At 39.7% G+C, this 25,011-nt stretch overlaps 1 protein-coding gene and 1 pseudogene across 2 annotated transcripts; both read right to left on the bottom strand.

Moving 5' to 3' along the window:
* Positions 1–3,335: 3,335 nt before the first annotated feature.
* On the bottom strand, positions 3,336–23,818 carry LOC110048182 (uncharacterized). 2 transcript variants are annotated; one of them, XM_089295677.1, is made up of 4 exons: positions 17,298–23,818; positions 16,395–16,466; positions 15,718–15,873; positions 3,336–7,636 (listed from the first exon to the last, which is right to left on the bottom strand). In XM_089295677.1, exons 2-4 carry the CDS (start codon positions 16,450–16,452, stop codon positions 7,548–7,550), a joined length of 303 nt encoding a protein of 100 aa, XP_089151803.1. In that variant the 5' UTR covers positions 16,453–16,466; positions 17,298–23,818; the 3' UTR covers positions 3,336–7,547. The 2 variants fall into 2 exon arrangements, with proteins under 2 accessions (XP_089151803.1, XP_089151802.1); XM_089295676.1 differs by having other exon boundaries at positions 3,336–5,755.
* On the bottom strand, positions 8,880–15,711 carry LOC149108159 (uncharacterized; annotated as a pseudogene).
* Positions 23,819–25,011: the final 1,193 nt, after the last annotated feature.

Genomic DNA, 25,011 nt, shown 5'->3' with positions numbered 1-25,011 from the left:
TTAAAATTCTGTAGAAAAATCAGGTGATGATCAAATTGCCAAAACAGCCTCTCAATGTAACAAGAAACATTTGCTTCTCTGGAGTAATGGGTTTTTACCCGGATTTAGATCGTTTTCTTTGTATGGCAAATTGTTAAAAATGTGCCCTTAAATGGCCGCTGAAAGCCCTCTCAGAGGGACAAAACCAAGCTGGTGGCCCCAGCGCTAAAATACGAATCGAATCGAACTGAAAGTTATATTTTTGTGAATCACTTATCTAGACCATTCATCTGAGAAAGTTTGAGGAATTTGATTTTTTTCTGGTCGAAATGGCCATAGTTGAAAATTACAGAGGGCACATCTTAAGTCTTCGGAGCTTGTAATATAAATAATAAAAACTGTAAATTGCACGTTTGAGTAAAATATCACAAGAAATGTCGATTTTCGCTTTATTCCTTATTACTGCTTAAAAAACCCATTTTTAGCTACCTGAAGCTGGAAATAAACTAAGTACACATGAACCCAAAAACGACCGTAAAATGACGATTATCGCTTATTACCTCCCAATGGTCTTTAAAACATAGTAAACATTGTACGTGCATTTTGCTCAAATGTTAAGTTTCCTTTTTTTACAAGCTATGGTAGGTAAAAGTGTGTTTTTAAGGCAATTGAGGGGTATAAAGGCAAAATCGACTTTTATTGTGCGATTTCTTTTAAATGAACTGTGTTTTTGAGGCAATTAATACGTATAATGCGAAAATACTCATTTTTTTTTTTTTGCTGCAATGAGCAAGAGTGGAGATATGAAGCAAGAATTAAAATTTCTCATTAGATTTCAATGAAATTCTCGAATCTGCAGTTTCAAAAAGATAAAACCGTGTTATGCAGGGAATTCGAGGTACAAGGTCAAAATCGTCACGTTACGTCCCTTTTTACTCAAATGTTAAGTTTTAACTCCTTGTAGCCTATAGCAGTAAAACTAAGTTTCTAAGGTAGTTGGTAGATGTAACGTGAAAATCATCATTTTATGACCGTTTTAGCTCAAATATGCAGTTTCAAATCTTTAAGATTTTTAGTATCTGAAACTGTGTTTCCAAGACAATCGGAAAGCATCAAGCGAAAATGTGAACTATTAAGTCTTACCAACTTGCGGTAGCTAAAGCGGTGTTTTGGAGGTATCAAGCAAAATTCGTCAGTTAACGTTTCTTTTTTCTCTAGTGTGCATTTTTACTGTAGCGAGAATGTTTCTTACTGAGGAAATTGCTCGGTATAAATAGAAAATCCGATTTTACTCAAATGTGAAGTTTCAAGTGTAAAAGCTTTAAGTAACTATTACCACGTTTTAAAGACAATTGTGTAAAGAGCAAAAATCGTCATTTCACATTCTCTTTTGCTTAAATGTCCAGTTTTATTTATATACAGCTTCGAGTACCTAGAACTGGCTTTTTGAAGCAATTATGTCGAATTTAGGGAAAACGACATATTTTTTTTGCGATTTTACTCAAGCGTACTTTATACTCTACAGCTTCAAAGAGCTAAAATTGTAATTCTTAAAGCGCAATTTAGTGTCTAGAGCGTTAAGTGTGGTGTAGAAGTAGTTTGAAAGTTTAAAGTTTAAAGTAAGTATCGCCGCAGCTACCTTACTCTCTGCAGTGGTGGCGACATGTTTTCTTGAGATATAACTTGCCTTCGCGTAGCCCCTTTTGAGCTTGTGCAAACCAGTCGTTAAGAGCCCCAGCACGCTCCAACTCGTCCACTATTCTTAACAAATCCTTCAAACCATCTGCACAATCAGCTGCTGTATTATCGAGACCTCTCAATGATTTTTTTCTCCGAGGCTCCCTGAACTTCAGGTACTCTCCACATGGTGAATCTGCGTATCTGTTGAAATCCAGTTTCTTGGCAATGATACAGCTATTGGTTAATAATCGAGCATTTGACTATGGTGCAAGCGACATAGGCACTCTCAATTTTAACGGTGCAACTATCGGAAGCTACGTCTAGGTAGTAATATGGCCTCATGGTAAACTTAAAAGAATGGTCTAGTTGTTGCTGGTTCAGACGGATTCTGCAATGCTGTACTTTTTCGAAACGTAATTCCGGCCCACCAGTCTTCGTTTAAGGTCTAGCTTTCTTTATTTGTTTATTAAGAACTTTTTGAAATGGCTTGTGTGAATGTCTTTAAGCTCTCTTGTAGAGAATCGATTGGCATAGATACCCAGAATTTGTGTTTTGAAAGATTTAGGTGCTCTCTGATACGCGGTTACAAGGCCTTGGACATCACCACGACGAGTATTCCCCTTAATTTGTTGTTGTTCTACAATGGCTCGGAATAACTGTTTTCTATCATTTGGCACTATTACATCACACATCAGCTGACACGCTTCTTATGCTTTATGGATAGCTGCTGACCTGTCAGCATTAAAACAGTTTTCCCAGCAAGTTACCTGTCATTGAAGAGGATCAATCCTAGGCTTTCTAACAGCATCGCCATGGCTGTCCATGCAAGAGTTAAAAACTTGGACTTGACCTTACACATTCTCACGAGTGAGTCCAAATTCTTGCATGCTCTCGTCAAATGCAACGAAAGCTGAAACGTCCACGTTTTATAACTGTTGCAGCAACGCCTCGAAACAAACGGTGTTAAGGGTGAGTACGTTAAACCGCGACCTCAGTAAACGCAGCTTCTTTACAAGGCGTTACAGTAAAAATTAATTCTATTTGAGAGCGAGCAAGATATTAAGTACATAAATTTTTTTCGTAGTAATTATTTAAAAAAATGCGAGTACAAAAAATGCTCGAATACGCTGATGACTCAAGTAGGTATATTTGTACACCCAATATGCAGTATACGCAGGAAAAATTACTTCTCTACGAGAAAAACAAAATGGCAGGTTCCAATTATAATAGAAAAACGCGTTTTCCTTTTCCTTTCCTTTCTTCTCTTGTTGACATCTTTTTATAATAATTGTCCGCAAAAAAAAAGGTGCCCAATTTATTAAGTTACTGTTAGCAACCGATTCAAACTAATTAAATAGAATTTTCAGGCGACATTTTTAAACAAATCGGGATTTCAGTTTGGCGTGTCATCCTGGGTCTTAAAAACTGTGGTTCATTCATTACTCTAGTTATATTTTTGTTTAATCGCATGCATGGTTAATGATTTAAAAAATAATCTTCTCCCTCCCACAAGTGGGTGACTGGCTGGATTCCTTTTCCAAAGAGGCATTTAAGACCCAGGGCATTTTTTTACGGAATCATTGTGTTATGTGCAGCAGTTATTAAAAATAACTGAAAATTGTTTAAAAAGTCAGTCAGTAGTAGTCATAACAATTGCATAAAAATTCTCCCAGGACTTGAATTTTTTCTGTTTCTTTATTTCTCAATAGTAGGCAATATAAGTAACTTACTGCACTGTAACTTGCCTAGCTCCTGAAAGAGCTATAAAATGTGTCTGTTTCTAGAAAATTCGGGACGTAACATTATCCCAAGCACAACATGAATTTCCTTACCATTGCTTTCCTCCACAAATGAGTCTTTAAGCCCGAAGGGATTGTGTAATAGTTCGTATTCTTTCCGGTTTTCTACCCTTATTTTAGTTTTCTCCTTGTTTTTCTGAGGTAGGTTTCTTGGATTTGCGGCGCGGGGAAAAAATGGATATCACGTTATCCGTTTGTTGTATACCAGAAACCAACCTGACTTCTTTAATTAAGACTAATGCAAATGTATAGTATTCTTGTTCAAGTCAATTCAAATGCGTACGACAAATTGTCACTTTCTTACACACCTTTTGTACATAGCACATGCGTTAAAACATTTTATCGTTTTTCTTTTCGAACTAGTTTATCTCAATTTTAGATTGTTATGTGGGATAGCTTTTTTAGTCGCGTGTGGAAGCGGGAGGCTATTCGCGTCACCTGTCTGACTTCTCCGTGTCGTGGAAGGTAACAGCACTTTATAAACTATTGCCGGATAATTTGTGTTCTAGAAAAAGCTCATTTTAGAAGGACAGACGGCAAGAAAAAATGCTAATTTCAAAATAGCTAGTTTATGGGGAAATTACCCTCGGTGTGATGTCATGCTTTGTAGCCCTGTTTCTCTTACTTACACGGAGTAATTAAGTTAAACGTGGCTATGGTAATCGAGTTACTATTTTTGAGTTCCTTAGAAATTAGAATTTGAAAAAAAAAGTGATAAACCGTATAAAAATTCTCAAAGATGTGACCTTGGAGATTTCAATTTAGTAGGTTAACATGGGTTTTTAGAATACATACTGTACTACAGCTCAGCAAACAAAGGGAATATACTCATAATTGAGCTTATATATAGGTTTACCCATTTGAATATTCACTGAATATCGGCTCTTTGTATGTTTCTGGCTACTAACAGGACGTTCTTTGAAAATCACCCTTTAATGACCGTTTCTGTTCAAATCTGCAGTTACAAATCTTTAAGGTTTTAGTATCTGAAACTAAGTTTCTAAGGCAATCGGAAAGCATCAAGCGAAAATTCTCATTAACTGTGATCTTTTAAGTCTTACCAACTTGGAGTAGCTAAAGCGGTGTTTTGGAGGTAAAAATAAAAAATCGTCAGTTCACGTTTGTTTTTCCTCTGATGTGCAGTTTTAAATATAGCTACAACGTTCTTTTCTGAGGAAATGGCTCGGTATCAATAGAAAATCAATATTTCTCTCCCGAGTTTACTAAAACGTTCAGTTGCAAGTATTAAAGGTCTAAGTAGCCATAACTACGTTAAGAGGAAAAATCGTCATTTTACATTCGCTTTTGCTTGAATGTGCACTTTTATTTATTTACAGCTTCAACTAGCTAGAACTCGGTTTTTGAAGCAATTATGACCGATGAAGAGAAAATCGACATTTTTCGTGCGATTTTAGCCGAACCTACTCTACACTCTACAGCTTCAAGTAGCTAAAATCCTCGTTTTTACATTACAATTGACAGTGTTCACAGCTTCAAGTATTTTTTAAAGGTAGCCTAAAAGTTGAAAGTAAAAATCCTCATTATACGTCTATTTTTGCCCAAAATTTAAAGTTTCAATTTTTTATACCGTATAAAAGCTAGAAGTCTGTTTTGAAGACCCTGTGGGGGTAAAAAGCGAAGATCGTCGCTTTATATTCGTTCAAAGCTGTAAAAACTGCAAATTGCACGTTTGAGTAAAATTGCACAAGAAATGTCGATATTCGCTTCATCCTTCCCCTTAAAGCTTTAAAGAAACTACAGTACATATGAACGCAAAAACGAATTTAAAATGATGATTTTTGCTCATTATCTCCCAATCATCTTTAAAAAAATAATAAACATATACGTCCGTTTTGCTTCAATGTAAAGTTTTAATTCTTTACAGCTTGTAATAGCTAAAACTGTCTTTTGTAGACCATTGGGAGGTAAAAAACGAAAGTGGTCCTTTTAGATTCGTAAAAAGCTGCAAAAACTGTAAATTGCACGTTTCAGTAAAATTGCACAAGAAATGTCGATTTTCGGTTTATCCCTTATTATTGCTTGAAAAACCCAGTTTTAGCTACTTCAAACGGCAAATAAACTAAACTACACAGGAACGCAAAAACGAATGTGGCAAGACAACTTTCGGTTATTACCTACCAATTGTCTTTAAAACTTATTAAACATATACGTGCATTTTGCTCACATGTAAAGTCTCAATTCGTTACAGCTTATAGTAGTAAAAACTGTACTTCTGAGGAAATTGGGAGGTACAAAGCAAAAATCGACATTTATGGTGCGATTTCTTTCGGCAAACCCTGGAAGTAAAATAACATAAATGGGGTTAAGTTTACACTGCTGTCAAGGGTAAGGTTTTCAAGCTCCGAGTATAGGAGGAAGGATTTTGGTGAACGATGGGGATCTTGTTATAAAAATAAGTGTCGGATTTTTTTTTAACTGTCTCTTAGATAACCAAATTTACCCCACGGAAAATCAATACGGAAGGTATTTCAGCAGGTATATTTTGCAGCTCGGAGGTTGGAGGTTGCAGGTTAAAATTTAATTATAACTGGAAAACCACTGGCACTTAAAAGAAACGAACACGTCCTTGACTTTCCGTGACTGTTACATGACGCTGTTTACAGACGTTCAGAAAAGTGGCTTCCACCTAAGTGCCAAACCAACCGAAGCGATAGGAAGAGAGTATATTCCTATAATTTTAAGCCTCCAATGACTTGTTTTTGAAGAAACATCTAAAATATCATCTGAAATATCTGCTGAATTTCTTTTTTTCCTTGTGAGTACCAAAATAAAAGTACACTGAGATTGTGGTACTATATTTCGTCGATTAAAATCTTACATTATTTCATTTCTTTATTTATTTGCTTCATTTGTGATGACAGTCTTCTGTTCTTGAGGGAGGACCAGAGCCAAATCTGGAATCGATGGAAACATCTATGGGGCGGCTTTGAAGAGATTTCACTGGTTTCGGCGTCTCGATCGATCAGTAGTTATAACGGATCGATCGTGCTTTCCATGGAGATGAGAACATCGCTCACACCAAGTGCGATGACAAACATGTTGGAAAATATTGCAATAAAAACGTTCTCTTTTTAAAAATATGTTAAAAACATAAGCTTTCGGCTATCAGTCTACAGCCTTTAACGAATGAAAACTGTGGCGACAATATATACGAATGGGGTGCGAAAAATTGAGAATAAAAACAAGCGTGAAAAAACTAGAAGATAAAGTTGTAAATGAGGCCTGATTACAATGAAATAGAATATTGCCTGGGCAACGGTGTTGAGTTGTTATCCGCGTCAACGGTTTTTGCTGTGTGCCAAGATTCTGGTGTTTTTCGAACGCGGTATTTGCCTTTGTCAATGAGACATGCATTGTCGAAATCAATGGAGTGATTGTTTTACCACGCATGCTTGGTAACATTAGAGCCATTTGAATAGTTCTTCAAGTTTCGTTCATGTTCCTTTTTTCGGGTTTCGAAGCCTCTTCCGGTTTCTGCTATGTAATTCCAGGGGCAGTCTTTACATGGAATTCTGTAAACAACATTACATTGTAAATCTAAAGGTTGTCTGACCTTTGGAGACGGGAATGCTTGTTGAAGGGTTTTAAGCGGTTTGTTGACAACTCGAATATAATTTTTTGCGGAGTAATCTAGTGAGGGGCTCGGTTAGGCCGGTAATGTAAGGGAGAAAGTGTACAAAGTTTCTGGTTTCTGTACACGGCGTAACAGGTTTGAAGTTGCCAAAGAAGGCCTCAATATTTATTAACAGCGTGTTTTCACTTTGTGAAAGAGGCAAACTACCTTATGTAAAACCCCTGACGAGTATGTAGGTTATTTATTATTTTTCGTGTCAGCGGTTTTCCAGTTATAATTAAATTTCAACCTACAACCTGCAAATTGTGACCTTCAAAATATGCCTGCCGATTTCAACCTACCATCAAATGTCTAAATACCAACTGAATATATACTGCTATAACCCAAAATTTTGCGCAACTTTGGGCTAACACTTTGGTGTGGTAGCGGAGCTTGTGTGTCTCAATGATCCGGAGAGCTGTGCCGGCGGGGACTTTGGTCCCTGGGAGGTCTAACTATGCCAGATTGGTTGAAGGGTAAAGGCCAGACGAAGAAGAGCCCACGGTCCTCGAGGTTGGGAGTTGGGCGGCAGGCCGATAACCCGCTACCGGAAAAAGAAACATATTAAACAGGCGGAAACTGGAATTGCCATTTCGCCCTATCGGGAAGCAGGGGTACAAGATGCTAACACCCGGTTGGAGCAACGTGGGAAGCAGGGATGACGCATAGACTGCCGATTAAATTCCTGTCGCCAAAAGCGTATGTAAAGATCGCGCAAAGGAATGTAAGGACATTGTTCGAGACTGGTAGGTGTGCTCAGGTGATCAAAGAGATGCAAAGATATCGTATTAGTATTCTGGGAGTAAAAATAAGATCGAGCTCTTGTGGGAAGTTGAGGATAGCTACAGGAAAAACTGTGCTGCACTCAGGAAGGGATGAAGGTGAAAATCATGAAAAAGGAGTTGGCTTCGTTCTCTCTAAAGAAACTGAAAATGCCTGCTAAAATGGGAACTGGTGTCTGAGAGGTTAATCAGAGCCAGGTTCAACTCAACGTGACAACAGGCCAGCATATTGCAATCCTATGCCCAAACGAATGAGGCAACACAGGAGGCGAAGGACGATTGCTACGACCAGCTACAGATAGTTTGGAGCAGGTGCCATGCAGAGAAGTGAAGATCGTTATGGGAGATATAAATGCTAAGGTGGACATGGACAATACAGGCAGAAAGGAGGTGATGGGAAAAATGGGGCTACAGCTGAGATGAATGAAAATGGTGAGAGGTGGGCGGACTTTTTTCATGTAAAACACCTGGTAATCGGTGGAACTCTGTTACCCAATGAGGAGTGTTACAAGCGGACATGGAAGTCTCCTGACGGTGTTATTGTGAACCAGATCGATCACCTGGCTTTTAGCAGGAGATGGAGGAGTTCACTCCAGGACGTTCGCGTGTTGCGCGGGGCAGACAATGGGCTGGATCGGCCACACGTCGAGCATACCGGATGGACATGTAGTGAAGAGGGCACTGGAGTGGAACCCACAGGGAAGCGAAAGAGAGGGAGACCTCAGCACACCTGGCGACGTACAAGAATGGCAGAGTTGGGGAGGAAACATCTAGCGAGGAATGAGGCAAAGTGCACTGCACAAAATAGGGTTAGGTGGCGCGCTCTAGTTGAGGACCTATGTTCCATTACAACAGAAGAGGAATAAGGTAAGTAAGTAACTCAAAATTTTCATGTTCCCAGTAACACACCCCATCCTAGAGTTCCTCCTATCACCCACGGCATCGAACGCACGTTACTAACCTCTGATCACTACAAGTAGTTATGAATATTTTACATTTGTACGCTTTTGTTTTTCTTAGATTGGTTGATGACTTCGCTCCTAAAAGGTGCAAGAGCAAGTCCGCTTTTCTTCAATTTCTTTATATGTGTGAGAAGCATTGGCAAATTATTTAAGCCGAAAACCGGGATTTTTCATCTAATTTTGAACTCACGGCGGTTGTTTAAAAATTACTAATATTTTATGGCTATAAATTCTAATTTTAGAGCATTTTTTTCAAGACAGGTTTTATCTATGCGGTATAACTCCGAATCACTTGAGATAAAGGTTGTTATCACTGGAAATATTCTTTTTTTTTCAGGGATATTAAGTCTAGTTTAGGGCTTTTAATTACTGCACAAAAAATGCCAGCTTTATTTCAGGAAAATCACTACCTCGAAGCGTCAACAACTGCAAATAACCGAATAACCGAACCCAAAATTCGAAGCAAATCTTAGACCTTAGCATCCTGTTAAATAAAAAATCAATATTACAAGCTCACCTTTTAAATCCAGAGGCTGTAAATGGGGTTTTGTCCCTATTTTCTCATGAAAACTGTTATCATCGCTTCGAGAATGTTTATCACGTGACACAATAAACAAACATACTGTGCGGGTCTTGCAACAGACATCTTAGTTTTTATAAGATTTAACCATGTTTGAGTTTTCATATTGAGATAACTTGACTGCCTGGTAGAGAAGTTGATTCAATTATTTATAGTTCCAGTTAAAAAAATTTTTAAAGCCTGCAGACGTGCATTTAACATAGTCTTGTCCGAGATAATAGCTCGCTCATGTTTTTCACGCAATGAAACTAAGTGCGCAGGACACCCAACAAAACCAAGTTTTATTCTATAGTAGTTTGACTGCGTCTACAGGTATCGGCTTCAATGTTAACCCATTAGCTGAGATAGATACTAGATCTATGAACAACTTTTTTTTATGATACAATTATGCATTTCCGCTCGATGTTATGCTGTCACTTGCTTGAAAACGTGATATAGAAATTGTCAAATTAAGTAAAAATTCTCTTTAAATCATTAAATTTTCTGACTAAATAAATATCAAACAGTTTTATTTAATCGTATTTATCCATTTGTTTCACTGAGGCACTACCGGTGAGTGCTGTAACATGTCGGATGATTGTGTATAGTTCTTACCTCTACTGGCCGAAACCTTAGTATAGGGGCTCCTCCCAGGGGGTGGTACTCAGAGGAAGAGAAAATATCACTCAACAGATTTCCGTGCGCAAACACCGTGCACATAATACTGAATGGTACCGTCGTTGTCACATAGCTACGTCCGGTCCAATTTGATATCTGGGCCTAAACTGATTTAATCGACGAAACGAAAAGATAGAAAGCGAGACAGACAGAAAGACAGCCGGTAAAAAATAAAATTATCCTACGAGATTCTTTTCGCCTGGACTTTTTCAGTTTAACTGTGGCTTATTAGGCAACCGTTGCGTTTTAGTTCAAGCAATATTAGATAAGAGACTATGAATCTTACAGCTTAGACAAAGTGACCGGATCTTGTTCACGTAAGGCTGTTTGCGATAAACTGTTACGTTGGTGACTTCAATGTTATAAAACAAACAAATATCCTTTACAACTGAGACAGAAAAGTTCTCTAACTTTTATCTCGCAACCAGATCACAGAGATTGTAGACATCATAACAGATAGGTTGTGTAATCTACAGTTCTTGTACGGGCACATTTGTGAGTTCATCGATTCTCACTTCATCTGCAGCAATCTGGAAGACGTTCGTGGCCTTTTGTTTCACCTCATCATAAAGGATTTTCTTCGCTGACAGACGAGAAAAGAAGCCAGAAATTTGGCTTGCAGAGAGAAAATCATCGCTTGTAAACAGGCGGTTGCCACTTGCATCCTTCGCAGTCACCATCGCCCGTGCGACTAAGGCAGGATCTGCCTTTTGCCCTGTTTGCTATCCAAGCTTGAATTTGTTCGTTAGATAGGTCTTCTGACTGCGGGTACCTACTTCGCCGTGTACTACTAGCCTTCAATACCCAACCCATTCATAGTTTTTCACTGGCACTAAGGGTGTCTTCAGGTTGGGTGTTTGCAATAGTTTCTGGTATTGGAGATTGTTGTTCCTGCAACCTCTCTGCATAACCCACTGCAGATCTGTCCATTAAGGTCTAGCGTTATAGAGGTCTTTCCTGCTTGCCACAATCTAGATGTCGCTGCAATGACGAATATCTTAGGAAAGTGCGCGTGAAACCCTCTTCAGGACAGGCAAAGGCTGCTTCTTGTTTGCTTGTGAAGTTACCGTAGTGTGAGTATCCTGGTCTGTTTGATCATCACTAGCTCTTTCACGAGGTACATGTTGGGTGGTTCGTCTTCGTTTCATTGAAGCAAACATGCTGGTGTGGGTATGGGTAGCTGTGACAGTGTGGAGCTCTGAGGCAGATAGATATTGCAACTTGATAAGTTTTCCAGAGCACATGCCATAAGCCTTCCACACACGAATTCTATCATCTTCATACCTGATATGGTTAAGCAGACTCATGCCTTCGACTTTCAAGGATGGCATATCAGGAAATGCAACTGATTCACATATTGTGACGTTAACCGCTGACACTCCACCGGATGACAAAATTACATCCTTCACTTGAGTGGGCGTCTCGATATGATTACCGGAGTTGAGATAAATTCTCATGTGCGATTTAATTGTCGCACCTTTCCGATCACATGGCGCTTTTCCCCCCTGAGGGTCTGAGAAATCAATACGCTTTATGGTGACGCCGATATTGCTCGCCAATGACTCTGGCACTGACTATGGCTGCTCCGCAGTGGTAGCAACCGACATTGCCTTGGCCATAGTAGACGAACTCTAAGCGAGGGATTGTCATCTTGAGCTGCCGCAGAAAGTCTGTCACCACCGCGAGAACAGCAAAGCTGTCTTGGCTCCACGCTTGAAATATGTGGACAAAGTTTAGCATCTTTATCTCCTCACCCTCACGCCACGTTGCTACTGTTACGTGCCAAGGGATTCCGCGCTTCCCAAACCAGTCTGTTTGGCTCTCTCTGTGCTTTCTGGGTAAAAATTTCATCGCCCAATCTTGCAAAAACAGCACTGTCGATTTGTCTAGTTTCTCCAGGATCTCCACTCGAGCTGAATCTTCGTTCACAGAGCGAAGAAGGTGTGATTTCCACGACCAGATAGCTGCCTTCCCTTGTCCAACTCTAAATAAGAGCTCTTTCTTTTTATCAAATGACAGCTTCCCTGTCTGCGCAGCCAGGCCTGCCTCAATATTAAGCAAATCACAAACCTCATTGTGCTCATGGTCACATTGAGTCTGATATGCTTGGGGTCGCTTATAGCTTATAGTCGGACACACGTGCACCTGTAATATGAAGGCACGGCAATATTTGGTTAAAGGCAGCGGTTTTCAGTGCAGAATAAACAAATTCAATAAAATCAGTCTTTCATTGTAAAAGCTTAGAAACATCTTATGAAGAGATTTGATTTAAAATTATCTCGATATCTATTTATAACTAACCTTTCTGAAATATCGACCTCGAATGAATAATAATTCTTAATCGAACTCATTGATAAAATTAATCAATTAATTAATTAATTGATGGATTAATTAATATTACAATTTTGTGATGACACATAAATTTGTTCAATCAATCTGTAGTGAAAACGAGTTGGGTCTGGTAAAGAACAGGACTGTGAACATCGAAACCCATAATTTATGTTCACAAAATTAAACGGCTTTAAAGAGATCTAGAGAAATTAGACAAAGAGAAGTTGAGCTGTAAGGTTTAACAACAAGTGCATGCCCTCGAAATAAACGCATCATTTTCAAAGACATTTAAGTCATTTGTTCAAACCGTTTTATCTGGAAAGTACCAATTTGTTAGTTGAGTTGGATTTTTCATAAAAACTTATTTCAATTCGATTGTAAAGTTTCCGACAATCATTCTTTACAAGGGTATCCCAGGCTGACTGCTAGTAAGCGAAGGTTCATCGTGAGAAACTTACCTTCTATTCACTCTTGAGATAGCGCTTGCTTTCCCGTAGGCGACTTTGTTGATGTTTCGCCCAGCCCATGCCTTCGCGTGCATCTCCAAGTAGCTCGGCAACTTCACATAAATCATTAAAAGCCTGAGCCCCTGAAGAACTAATGTAGTCTAGTCCATCAGGGACTTCCTCACCGAAGCGGGATACACATTTAAAATACGCACTGGGGTGCTGCGACTTAGTGGTTTAAATCCCCTCTCGTCACAATAAGCGAGGTACTGCTTTACAATTCTCTCTGGAATCATCGTGCGTACCACGTTTGGCACTTTAATGGTTTCTCTTGATGTCAACGTTACTGTCCTCTTCCCAAAGGGCAAGTCTTGAATAGTGTGAGCACTGGTGATAAATGCGATACAGTGGTCTATTTGAGTAGTGGAAACACGCATTCCAGGCGTTGACACTGCCGGTAAAGGAGCTCCCCTCCAATGGACAAGGCAATGGTGTTTAGCCTCGGAAAACCGATAACTTGAGAGGTCAGGTATTCAACGTCTCAGTTTCCTAGATGATACTTTATCGGCCATGATGGACAGAATTTGGCGCCGTGTTTCCCAGCATGTTGCAGCATGGTAACATTCAGCAAGCGCCCCCATTAAGGTTTCGTCCACGGCGTCTTCATCACACTCGTCATCACTCGACAAAATGTTTTGGATGGGTTTTGAGGAACACAATGCCTGAAGGGAGGAATAGTTGAGCAGGACTTTTGGGTGCGATATCCTCCATGAGGGCGGTTACACTTTGAACGGCTTTCCGTACGTAATAGCGTTGGCTCCTCTCACTCGCGATATCCAGAGGAGCGCCTAGAACGGATAGGACTGGCGTCTCGTGATTGCAAATACGCGTTTAGAGCATCTCCAGGTTTTCCCTGAGCGCACTGTGCACTGCCATGATCATCGAAACTAATTTTTATCGAACTATCTGTTTCATCGCCTTGCGGAATGTTAACACTTCCTTAGTCATATATGTAGTTTCGGCAAATTGCCTTCCGAAAACAGTGCACAAAAGAAACCAGTTTCTTGTTAAGTACAAATATATTTTCCTTTATGTCTGGAGGGTAATTTCAGTTAAACGTTCACGAAAACGGCCTGAAAAATGCAAATGTATGCATAACTTTGGCGCGCGCGCTTACCGAGAATTGATGCACTGATTTATCAGCAAAATTTTAAAAGAGCCATTATAATAAATACTTTATTGAACTAGCTTCTTCGGTCCGTATTGGGGAATATTAGCCTCCTCCTTTTTTCAGTGCAAGTTTATGGACCTTGCCTGCGGCCTGCAAAGAACAACTCGACCAATATTTCTCCAATACGGACCTCACGCTAGTTCAAGAACAGATATATCAGTTCTTCCTATTTCTCTTTACAGGAGAGAGTGTTTGATTTAGTTAACGTAACCCCATTGAACTGCTGCAGTCAAATATGCGACATGTTAGAATCAAGTGAAGTATATAAACAACCGCAGCTAAAACAAAGTCACAATCTCGTTCCCAGAGTCTTCGTTCCCCTTGACCAGCGGTCGGAAAACGAGAGCTCTGGGAGGAACTATTTCAGGCATGCGCCATAGATGCAGACTACGCAGTGAAACCGGATGGGCAGAATCACCAGAATTGGTTATTTCAAAATGGTTGCTCCCAGAGCTCTCATTTTCCGACCGCTCGTCAAGGGGAACGAAGACTTTGGGAACAAGATTGGCCAAGTTAAGGAAACGTGCGCTGCTGCGCACGCATCATATAAAATGTAAGGCGAAACAAGGGGTGGGAAAAATCGCTAATCACGCACAATACTCTTGGTTTGAAACTGAAAAGTGACTTCTAATTATTACCGAGCACCCTGAGTATAGTGTACCATGAGTATAAACATACTTCTGTTGGCTTTCCAATGTAACATTTTCAATGCCCTGTGTAATGTCTGCTAGGCCTGAGCTACATGGTTCCATGACCGATGTTACGGAATCAATAGCCGTTTTACAGTCACGGCATATTCCTACCCATAGCATAAATAGTCAGAAATTAGTTAGAATAACTGTGCCCCTGACAGAAAATAAGAAAGGTATTTAAAGAGTTATGAATATGGCAGTAAGTTGAAAAATAACGCTGCATTACGACATTGAAATGGTTTATGATTAAATTTTCTTAATGTCATGATTATTTGGGAGAACAGTCCGTTGAACCTATCTGTGCACGCAGAAATTACAGTTCTTTACAGTTGTGGTAGCCATGCCCATAAATAGTATGTTAATAAAAGAAGCGCACTATATTTTTTTAAGCTGCGTGTAAATACAAGGAAACTATAGCATGTTTTGCTTCGAATTTTGGGTTCGACAACAGGGAATCTAATTCGATTATTTGCAGTTGTTGACACTTCGAGGTAGCGATTTCCCCGAAATAGAGCGAACATTTTTCGTGCAATAATTAAAAGCCCCAAGCTAATCTTTACATTCTTGAAAAGAAGAACATTTCCACTAATCACAACCTTAATCTCAAGTGATTCGGAGTTATACCGCATAGGAAAAAGATGTAAAAAGAGTATTCAAGGTAACATTTAAATTAAATTATCGCACTCCAAAAACTCCGCTTTTCGCTCCGTTCGCAATAAGATGCAACTTAAATTTTAGCATATTGACCCGTGGCCCTTGAGGACGAAGGGTCTAATTGTTTTAGTATCACGAAAAAAAAACGTCACGCTTGATTGCGCCAATTTCGCTACTCGAGGACTATTACTAATAGTCCTCTAGTAGCGTGGCCAATGAAAATGCAGGATTTGCATTAGTCCACTAGTTGGGTGATACTAGCATAAATTAGCAAAAGTGCGTAGACTCACCAGAGCCAGCAGGAATAAATATGCCCGCACGTTTAAGAATGGTCTTTGAAAGTGTCTTATTGATTCCACGGTAAGCCTTGTGCGATTTCCCATGGGCATGACTTGATAATGTTTCTGGCACGCGGCATCCTTGAGAGCCTCTTCGCCACCCAATGCCTAAAGATGAGCGATGAGCAGGACAAATAGTCATCTTTAAAATATCATCAGGGGTAGTGAACATTGATGCCCGCGCTAAGATTAAGTCGATCTCCGACTCTACATCACTGACGCCGACAGACTGAGCGTGTGCGGAGATGTTTCTTTTCCACATGAAAGTAGCGGGAGTATAAGAGCACTCTTTTCTTTTGCTCGACTTCTTTTATCTTGGGAGTACTGTCCCCCAACTATTCTCTGAAAAGAACAATTAATTTCCATTCCATATGCGTTCAGTCTCAACTCCGCCGGCATACAAAACTCAGTGATCATCTGTTTGTTTAAGAAATTTTCAATGTCGCGAGGTTCATTGTATCATTAAGTTGGTTTTCTATTGTGTTGAAGGCTCCTTTTTTTTCCGTTGTATTTTTTTTAATTGCTACGTTCCTGCTCCTAGTTTACGTTTGTCTCTCTTCAACACTTTCTCCATTGTATATTTGTTTGTCTTTTTTTTTCTTTTATAATTGCTCGGTCTTCTTACTTACTTGTCGGTCGGTCTTTTCCCCTTGATCCTTCTTTCCTTTCGGTTTTTCTGGCAAGCATTTTCTTTAAGTATTCTAGATAAAAAGAAGTAGTTTTTTTTAACAAAACCAAACTATTCGCTTATACGCAAAATATATGCGGGCCCTCCTTAAAAGGCGTGTGACATGTCATAGCGTGAGGTACGAACAATACATCTTTCGAACATGTTAGCACGGGATTCGGTAATTTTGCTCGTTTCAGCCACTAAAATGGTTAGAATTTACATGTTTACAAGCTCACTTGTACGTTATAGAAGGATAGAAGCTAAAAATACTTGAGACTGTCAAGAATTGCGATGTTTCTACAAGAGCCATCCAGGTATTGCTCAGATCGGTTATTCGTTCGGTAAACACTGTTGAACGGAAAATTCAGAAGATGACTATATTGAACAGAAATACGAATAAACCCCATTTATAGCCACTGGAGTTACAAGGTGAGCTTATAATATTGATTTTTTTATTTAATAGGATGCTAAGCACTAAGATTTGCTTCGAATTTTGGGTTCGACAACAGGGAATCTAATTCGATTATTTGCAGTTGTTGACACTTCGAGGTAGCGATTTTCCCGAAATAGAGGGTGTATTTTTCGTGCAATAATTAAAGCCCCAAACTAATCTTTACATTCTTGAAAAGAAGAACACTTCCACTAATCACAACCTTAATCTCAAGTGATTCGGAGTTATACCGCATAGGAAAAACATGTCTTGAAAAAATGCTCCAAAATTAGATTGTATAACCATAAAATATTGATGATTTTTAAGCACCCGCCGTGAATTCAAAATTAGACAAAATATCTTGGTTTTTGACTAAAATAATCTGCCAATACCTCCCACACAAATAAAGAAATTGAAGAAAAGCAAACTTACTTTTGAACTTTTCAGGAGCGAAGTTCTTGCGTTGATACTCGGCGCACTAATGTCCGCCATCTTTGTAGTGGTCGACATCTTGTGCAGTTTTTGAAAATTTTCTGGAAAACAAAAGTAGATCTGAGCAAAAAAATATACCACGTTTATTAACTCGTTTATTACAGCAAGTTGTAGAGAACTCTGAGCGATGTTCAATTTCGCTTAGAGATGCGTTTTCAAGTCTTTACAATTTGTGGCACCGTAACCGTGCTTCTAAGGCAATTGGGATTGAATAACTTTCAGTTGCACGCTTCCAACACTGCGCATCATATCATCAAAACGAAAATATCGTCCATTAAGGGATCTTTTTCTGCTTAGGGAGTAATCACCACTTTTCAACCGACAGTGTCTCTAAATTCTTAAGAGATGTCTTTCTGTATTAACCATCTTGATTTCCTAAAATACAATCACTAAGCATGCCCATGGGCTATTTTAACCGAACTTGAATTTCCCAAACCGGGCTGGAATTTTCAGCACGGGGTTTATTTATTAACCGCGCGGCCATGGACCGAGCGCGGTTCATGTTCTGTACGGGGTTTATTATCATCTTTTTTTAATTTTTTTTTTAACTGCGCGGCCATGGGCCGAGCGCAATTCACGTTGTACCTGTGTTTTTTTTAACCGCGCAGCCATGGGCCGAGCGCCTTTCATGGTTTACCTGTAGTTTATTTTTTTTTCAACCGCGCGGCCATGGGCCGAGCGCAGTTCATGTCCTACCCGTGGTTTGTTTATTTTTTTTTTAACCGTCCGGCCATGGGCCGAGCGCGGTTCATGTTCTACCCGTGGTTTGTTATTTTTTTTTAACCGCGCGGCCGTGGGCCGAGCGCGGTTCACGTTCTACCCGTGGTTTATTTTTTTTTTCTGTCGGCGACCAGACGCGAACCTCCACTTGGCCAACTTTGAATTACGCAATCTGTAATGTTTACTCGTTTTTCGTCGGTAACTAGACGCAGACTTCCTCTCGGCCAAATATTGAATGACGCAACCTGTGATGTTTACTCGCCAAAAGCTGTTGAAAGATTAACTCTTTGTCGACGCGTGTTTTCGCGGAAAAAAAAAAAAAAAACCCCAGCCCTCGTCGAAAATCCAATTTTTTCACTAAAAACTCATCTCGAAACATGTAAATTTATGTTCGTTTGAATTGAAAGGTCAATGAAATGACCTTTTCCGGGTATTTTTTCCTTCGGGGTAAACAAAATCTCGGATTACAAAATCACGCTAAACCCACGCGTTGCAAAAAGCCTCGTCAAAACCCTGACTGCGAAGCTATATATATCTTTCGCGTTAATAGTTAACACATCGGCAGAAAAAAAATCAATTCCTTAACAACCCAGCTTCATCATGTTAAAATTTCAGCGAAATGGAACAAAACCAGAATAAATTAATTCTATTTGTCACCTCGCTTGACCTTGCTTGAGTCTACAGAGGAAGAGACGGTCGCCCATAGACACCAAAAAACAACCATAACACGAAACGTTTTGGTCAAAAAATTCCAGAATTATTGTCTGAGAGCTGAAAAGTGAATGGGAACATCTTTTTCGAACTATTCTTAAGTAATTTAGAAGAACGTGTCAGAATGTGCAACGATTACGTCTTCAGTGGGGAAATAACCACCGTACTAAAGATAGCCATCTGTTGTTAACAGTTTTCGTATCTTCATGTCCATACAGATCCCGAAGAAAGTTCCAGATTAAGACTATTACGTCATCGGAGAATTTACAACCGCTGCAAGTAATGGTGCAATAAGGGGCTTAAAGTCACTCCCCAGTATTGCATTGCGCATCCCTATTGCGCATAATCTCCTGGGTTTTTTTTAACAGCGCGGCCATGGGGCGAGCGCGGTTCATTGTTTACTCGTGGTTTATTTTTTTAACAGCGCGGCCATGGGCCGAGCGCGGTTCATGGTTTACCCGTGGTTTCTTTTTATTTTTTAACCGCGCGGCCATGGGCCGAGCGCGGTTCTAGGTTTACCCGGGGTTTATTACTTCTTTTTAACCGCCAGGCCATGGGCTCAACGCGGTTCATGGTTTACCCGTGGTTTATTATTATTAACCGCGCGGCCATGGGCCGAGCGCGGTTCATAATCTACCCTTGGTTTATTATTATTAACCGCGCGGCCATGGGCCGAGCGCGGTTAATGGTTTACCCGTGGTGTTTTTTTTTCGTAGATTTGTCGGCGACCAGACCCAAGCTTCCACTCGGCCAAATTTTGAGTCACGCAACCTGTGATGTTTACTCGCCAAAAGCTGTTGAAACATTAATAAATCTCATCTCCGATACTGACTTTCGCGGAAAAAAATTAAAAACCCAGCGCTCGTCAAAAATTATATTTTTTCACCAGAAATTTAGCTCTGAACATATACATATTTATATTGGTTTGAATCGTCGATGAAATGACGTTTTCCGGATATTTTGTCCTTCGGGGTCAACAAAAACCTCCGATTACAAAATCACACCGAACCCACACGGTGCAAAAAAATCTCTTTAAAACCCTGACTTCGAAGCGATGTATCACTTTAGCGTTAATAGCTACCACACATCGGCAGACGGTAAATCTATTCCTTACCAATCCAGCTTTATCATGTTAAAATTTCAGCGAAATCGAACAAAACCAGAATTAATTAGAATTTTTTTGACCTCACTCCCCAGACTTGACCTAACAAAGGAAGCAACGGTCGCCCATAGCAACCGAAAAACACGAACATAACAAAGCCGACGTTTCGGCCAAAAAACTCCAGAATTATCGCCTGAGAGCTTTAACTTGAATGGGAACATCTTTTTCGAACTTTTTTCAACTGATTTAGACGAAAGACTGGCCTCGGCGGGCTACAAAAAAGACCAAGAGAAAAAACAGAACAAGACACCAGAACAAGCCGATATTTCATCGCGTGGCTTTCGGCACGAAAACGAAAATACAGCTTACTTCTGGATAAATTCAGCCTTAGAAGCCAGTTACTGGTCCCAAATTACTTTCTGTATCCTTACAAATGTCCCGACTTCCATCTCCGAGAGATTTTGCCCCAATTTTGAGCAAATAAACATTTCGCCGACGGCGACCGCCATTACCGTGTCTGCATACTAAATTAGCTAACTTGACAAAATTCTCCCGAGGGGGGACATGACGAAAAGAGCTGAAAAATGGCCTGTAATTGGCTAATGATGAGAACATCCCACTGTCCAAATTTGGTGAGAATCGAAAGTAACGCCAATTTTCTGTCACGTTTTCAATCTACGGTCGGGATAGAGGTTAGTGTTCGTATCTGCATGCCCATACATATCCCGAAGAAATTTCCAAATTAAGACCATTACGTCATCGGAGACAAGGGCTACGACTGATGGTGCAATAATAGAGTTTATGTTGATCAAGTGATGTGATGTCTACAGTAAGAAAAGAATCATCAAGGTCTGCTTTGGAATGTGCATTGCGTTGTAACTGTAGCGCTACCAAAACAGTTAAATTTTAAAAGCGCGGTTATAAGATCTAACAGATCTTGTTTTTTTAGTTTTGACGGTGACTAGACCCAAACTTCCTCTCGGCCAATTGTTGAGTCACGCAACTTGTAATGTTTACTCGCCAAAAGCTGTTGAAACATTATACAACGACAATGTTACGGATATTGTTTTCTTTATTTGTGTGTAAAATATATTTTCTTTGGTTTTACCAAAGCGTTGAATTCGAAGGGAAATAATAAATACGCCAAAAAAAGGTATTACGTCAGCCATGGAATGCGCTGACGTTGCAGCTTTTGCTTTCGCTACGTGACAAATAAGATCGTGCTTACTTTGCAAGTTTAATTCGCCAAGAGCGACAATCTTTTTAGTTTTCCGCGTATTTTTCATATTTTTAGACGAGAATTGAATAGCTATTACAGTTGAGTCCACGGTACAGCGGTATTGGTTGCAGAGTGCGCGAAAGCGAGGCTTTCGGGTCAACATTCCAGGGGAGTACAAGCGCCTTATAAGAAAAATTCGAGAAAAATAATAATGAGTTCCTCTCCGGATTTTGCATTTTTCTTACAGGAGAGGCTACAATTACTCAGCGGAAACTGCCCTCGTCATTTGACAAAGCCTAGGCTGAGAACGTGGCTTTCATACCGTGTAGAAACAGCAAAAGATGGCAGTACTTCGAGTGACGCCTACAAACGTGAACTAATGCACAGGTGAGCAGTGGGATGAACGATCGTTCTTCCTGCGCAATTTTTGTGCAGGAATAACAGTTTTTCCCTCGCAAACGTATATAACGTTTTGTTTTGAAGAGTTGTGAGTTACATAAAAAAAAGAATGGGAAAACAATTTGACTGAAAGTTGGAAACACTTAGCATCTGATGCGAAAAACAAAGTTGATGTTTCCTCGTCGAGCACGAGTTTTCCGAACACTCTACACGAGTTCCGACAGGCTGCAAACTGATGTTCCATCCAGAGGGCTGAATTTCCATCGTTCACGATTGAAAACTTGATGAATCACTTTATTAAGAGAAACTCAGGAGATAATGAAGGCAATAAAGACTATAAGAATTTAGATTTAAATAGTAAGGCATTTGGACTATTCAGACAGTCATGTACAAAATACCGAAGTTGCCACTAGTGAAAATGGAGACGTGATCCATATAAAGTACAAGCTCAATGTTACCATGATCAATTCCAGAGAGCAAGCTGGTGAGATCACCTATGCCTGCTGCAGTCAGGTTCTAGTTTTGTAACATCCCAGAGATGCAGCTTGTTCAAGATTGTACTCCACTGAGTTGTTATTGTATACAGTAATACAGTAACACTTAAACTGAAAAAAATGCACCAATGTAAGCCTGTTATGTTAGGAAAAAATAGAGGTTTTTTGTTATTTGATATAACTGAAATCAAGAAGAGAAAAGTACATGCAGTTGCCCATTGATCATGGTGACGTGTAAATAAACTGAAAATCTGCCAACACAAGACTTAAGGGCACACCCCTTTCACCCCACCCCTTCCCTACTGGAGCTGGTAACATAGGTTAATGCTAACAAAAAGAGGATCTTATGTGATTGAAAACAATGACATGTAGCATGTAGCCTTGTCTCATGTGTTCAATGCAGTTATTGTATTTTACTACTACATACATTTGAAGGCAAAGCTTATTTGTGACATCTTAATCAAGGAAGGTACTTTTTCAAGTAACTATGCTAATTACAAGAATCTATTTAAGAAAGATGCAATGCAACTGTGCTTGTAAGCCTCTTAACTCTACAAAGCCCCATTCTAATAAGATACCTCACCAAGGGCTTAGAAGCCTGAACCAAACCCTAGGGCACTGGATATAAGAGAGGAAAAACTATCTGAAGGTAGACATTTACTTTACAAGAGGTTGCAATAAATTAGGGAGCATTGCACACACAAAGAAAATCATGTCAATAAGGCCATTCTTGCATTGAGTAGTTGGAATAAAGTCTAAACTATGGTAGTTCTTTATACGTTCACTTCAATTGCACGTTCGACATGAATTCTGAGGGTTGCAATCCTTCGGGTTGCTAGCATTTCCTGTTCAGTAAACTGTCCTGATTGATTCATGAAGGGTGGGACATTCACCTTGACACCTTTCAAGGCTAACATTTCTTGATAAACAGGAGCTTTCCGCTCTGGCTTTTCCTCCAGTGAAAAACTGAATTTTGTAGGAACAGATCCCCTTTTCAGATACATTTTACCTCCAACACAACGCATAAAACAATCTTCAGAAAAGTGCTCACTGCAGAGGTAACAATGTTTCGACATAGGGGGGTCTTTTCTCTTCATTTTAAGCAACCAAGTTCGAAGAAGCTTAGGACTGTTTATAGGTAAAGAATGCCACGACAGTTTTAAACATCCGGGCTTGTTACTTCTGTCAACGCATCCCATAAGCAATGCAGTGCCTTACCATGCTTTTCACGACAGAATCAGGCCAGATGAACGACCAGGTCCGTAAACACAAACGAAGAGAGCAGTCCACAGGTCAAAAGGACAGACGATTCTTTGTTGAAGTATTTTCGTTTGACCCGAAAGCCTCGCCTTCGCGCGCACTGAAAGTAACACCGCTGAAACGTGGGCTCAACTGTAATAACAGCTAAGTCGTGCTGTAAAATTGAAGCGGGTTCAGAGATCGGAAGGAAAATGAAATATTTGCAAGCCAACCAAAGAACGTGTCAGAACGTTCAGAAGATTATGTCATTGGTAGGGAAATAACCACCGTACTAAAGATAGACGTGGATAACGTAATTCTTGAATTAAGTGACTCGTGTGACTACTTTGCTAGCTATGGCAAGCCGTTTGTAGCAAAATTAAATCCTTGCAATATATGTTTAATCCTTTAAATGACGGTTTTATTTAAAGATAGAAAAAGGCATTCAATCCAATGGTAAATAAAATTTTTGGTTCAATTCAATCTTTTAATTTTCACGATTCAATCCAATACCTGGAATATTGATTCAATCCAATACCTAAAATATTGATTCAATCCAATACCTAAAATATTGATTCAATCCAATACCTATTCAATCCAATACCTAAAATATTGATTCAATCCAATACCTGGAATATTGATTCAATCCAATACCTAAAATATTGATTCAATCCAATACCTGGAATATTGATTCAATCCAATACCTCGAATATTGATGCAATCCAATACCTGAAATATTGATTCAATCCAATACCTCAAATATTGATTCAATCCAATACCTCAAATATTGATGCAATCTTCCTGGGCCGAGCGCGGCCAACAGGAACGAGAGTAACTGAGCACTAGAGAGCACTGAAAACATGGCGGGCGAAGGAGAACTAGATTTAGAAGTTGAGTTTCCTAAGTTTCTTGCAGACATCTTGGATAAAACGGAAATATTTTTTGAGAATTTTGACTCAGAAGTTGGAATCATGGAAGAGCATTTCGTAAAATTCCTGTTGAGGTGCTCGAGGAACTTTGAGGACTAGGATTCATCTGGACAACGATAACAAAGATGATTGGAGTTTGGAGATGGACAATTCACAGAAGATTGACAGAGTATGGCTGAGAAGATATGAGGGGTTTCAACAGCTTACCTGATAAGGAACCGAAATCATTCAAGAGTATGGATATAATTTCATTGCAGGTTTCTTTAAGTCCATTGGGTTACGGGTTCAACGGAGAAGAATAAGAGAAAGGCTAGCAAACTTAGATCCCCAAAATACTGTCTTGAGATGGGGTGCGTAAATTCGCTTTGGCATCTGGATGGACATCACTCTCTGATCCGATGGAAAATACTAATTCGGCTGTATAGACGGATTTTCTCGGAGAATAATGTTTTTGAAATGTAGTGCCAACAATAAAGCAGAAACAGTTCTTGAATTGTTTCTGGATGCCGTTAAGAGAGACGGAGAATTTTGGCCTTCCAGAGTACGAGTAGATCATGGTGTTGAAAACGTTGGTGTGTGCGATACAATGGAGCAGGTTAGAAGAGAGGAGAGGGGCAGCCTCACTGCAGGGCCATCGACACAACCAACGAATCGAAAGATTGTGGAGGGATGTTTCCGTTGTGCTTCCCACTTGTACTTTTACACTTTTTGTAGTATGGAATTGTCAGGCATCCTGGACACTGATAATTCAGTACATCTTTCCACCTTACACTTAGTTTTTCAACCAAGGATAAACCTTGCTCTTTGCCAGTTCACTGAAGCTTTCAACCACCAAAATGTA

This window comes from Orbicella faveolata, unplaced genomic scaffold, assembly GCF_042242905.1.
Source record: "Orbicella faveolata isolate gen_17 unplaced genomic scaffold, um_ofav_v1 contig_26, whole genome shotgun sequence".
NCBI classification, from domain to species: Eukaryota; Metazoa; Cnidaria; class Anthozoa; order Scleractinia; family Merulinidae; genus Orbicella; species Orbicella faveolata.
Note: the sequence above shows the minus strand (reverse complement) of the source record. Positions and strands in the feature narration are given on the sequence as shown.

Bases quoted from the DNA above. Each gene is read 5' to 3' on its own strand.
- LOC110048182 (XM_089295676.1), bottom strand. From the start codon at position 16,452: ATGCTTGCCAGAAAAACCGAAAGGAAAGAAGGATCAAGGGGAAAAGAC. The intron at 15,874-16,394 runs GTAAGTAAGAAG...GCTCATCTTTAG, and splicing joins GGGAAAAGACCGACCGACAA to GCATTGGGTGGCGAAGAGGC. The intron at 5,756-15,717 runs GTGAGTCTACGC...TTTTACTTCCAG, and splicing joins ATTTATTCCTGCTGGCTCTG to GGTTTGCCGAAAGAAATCGC.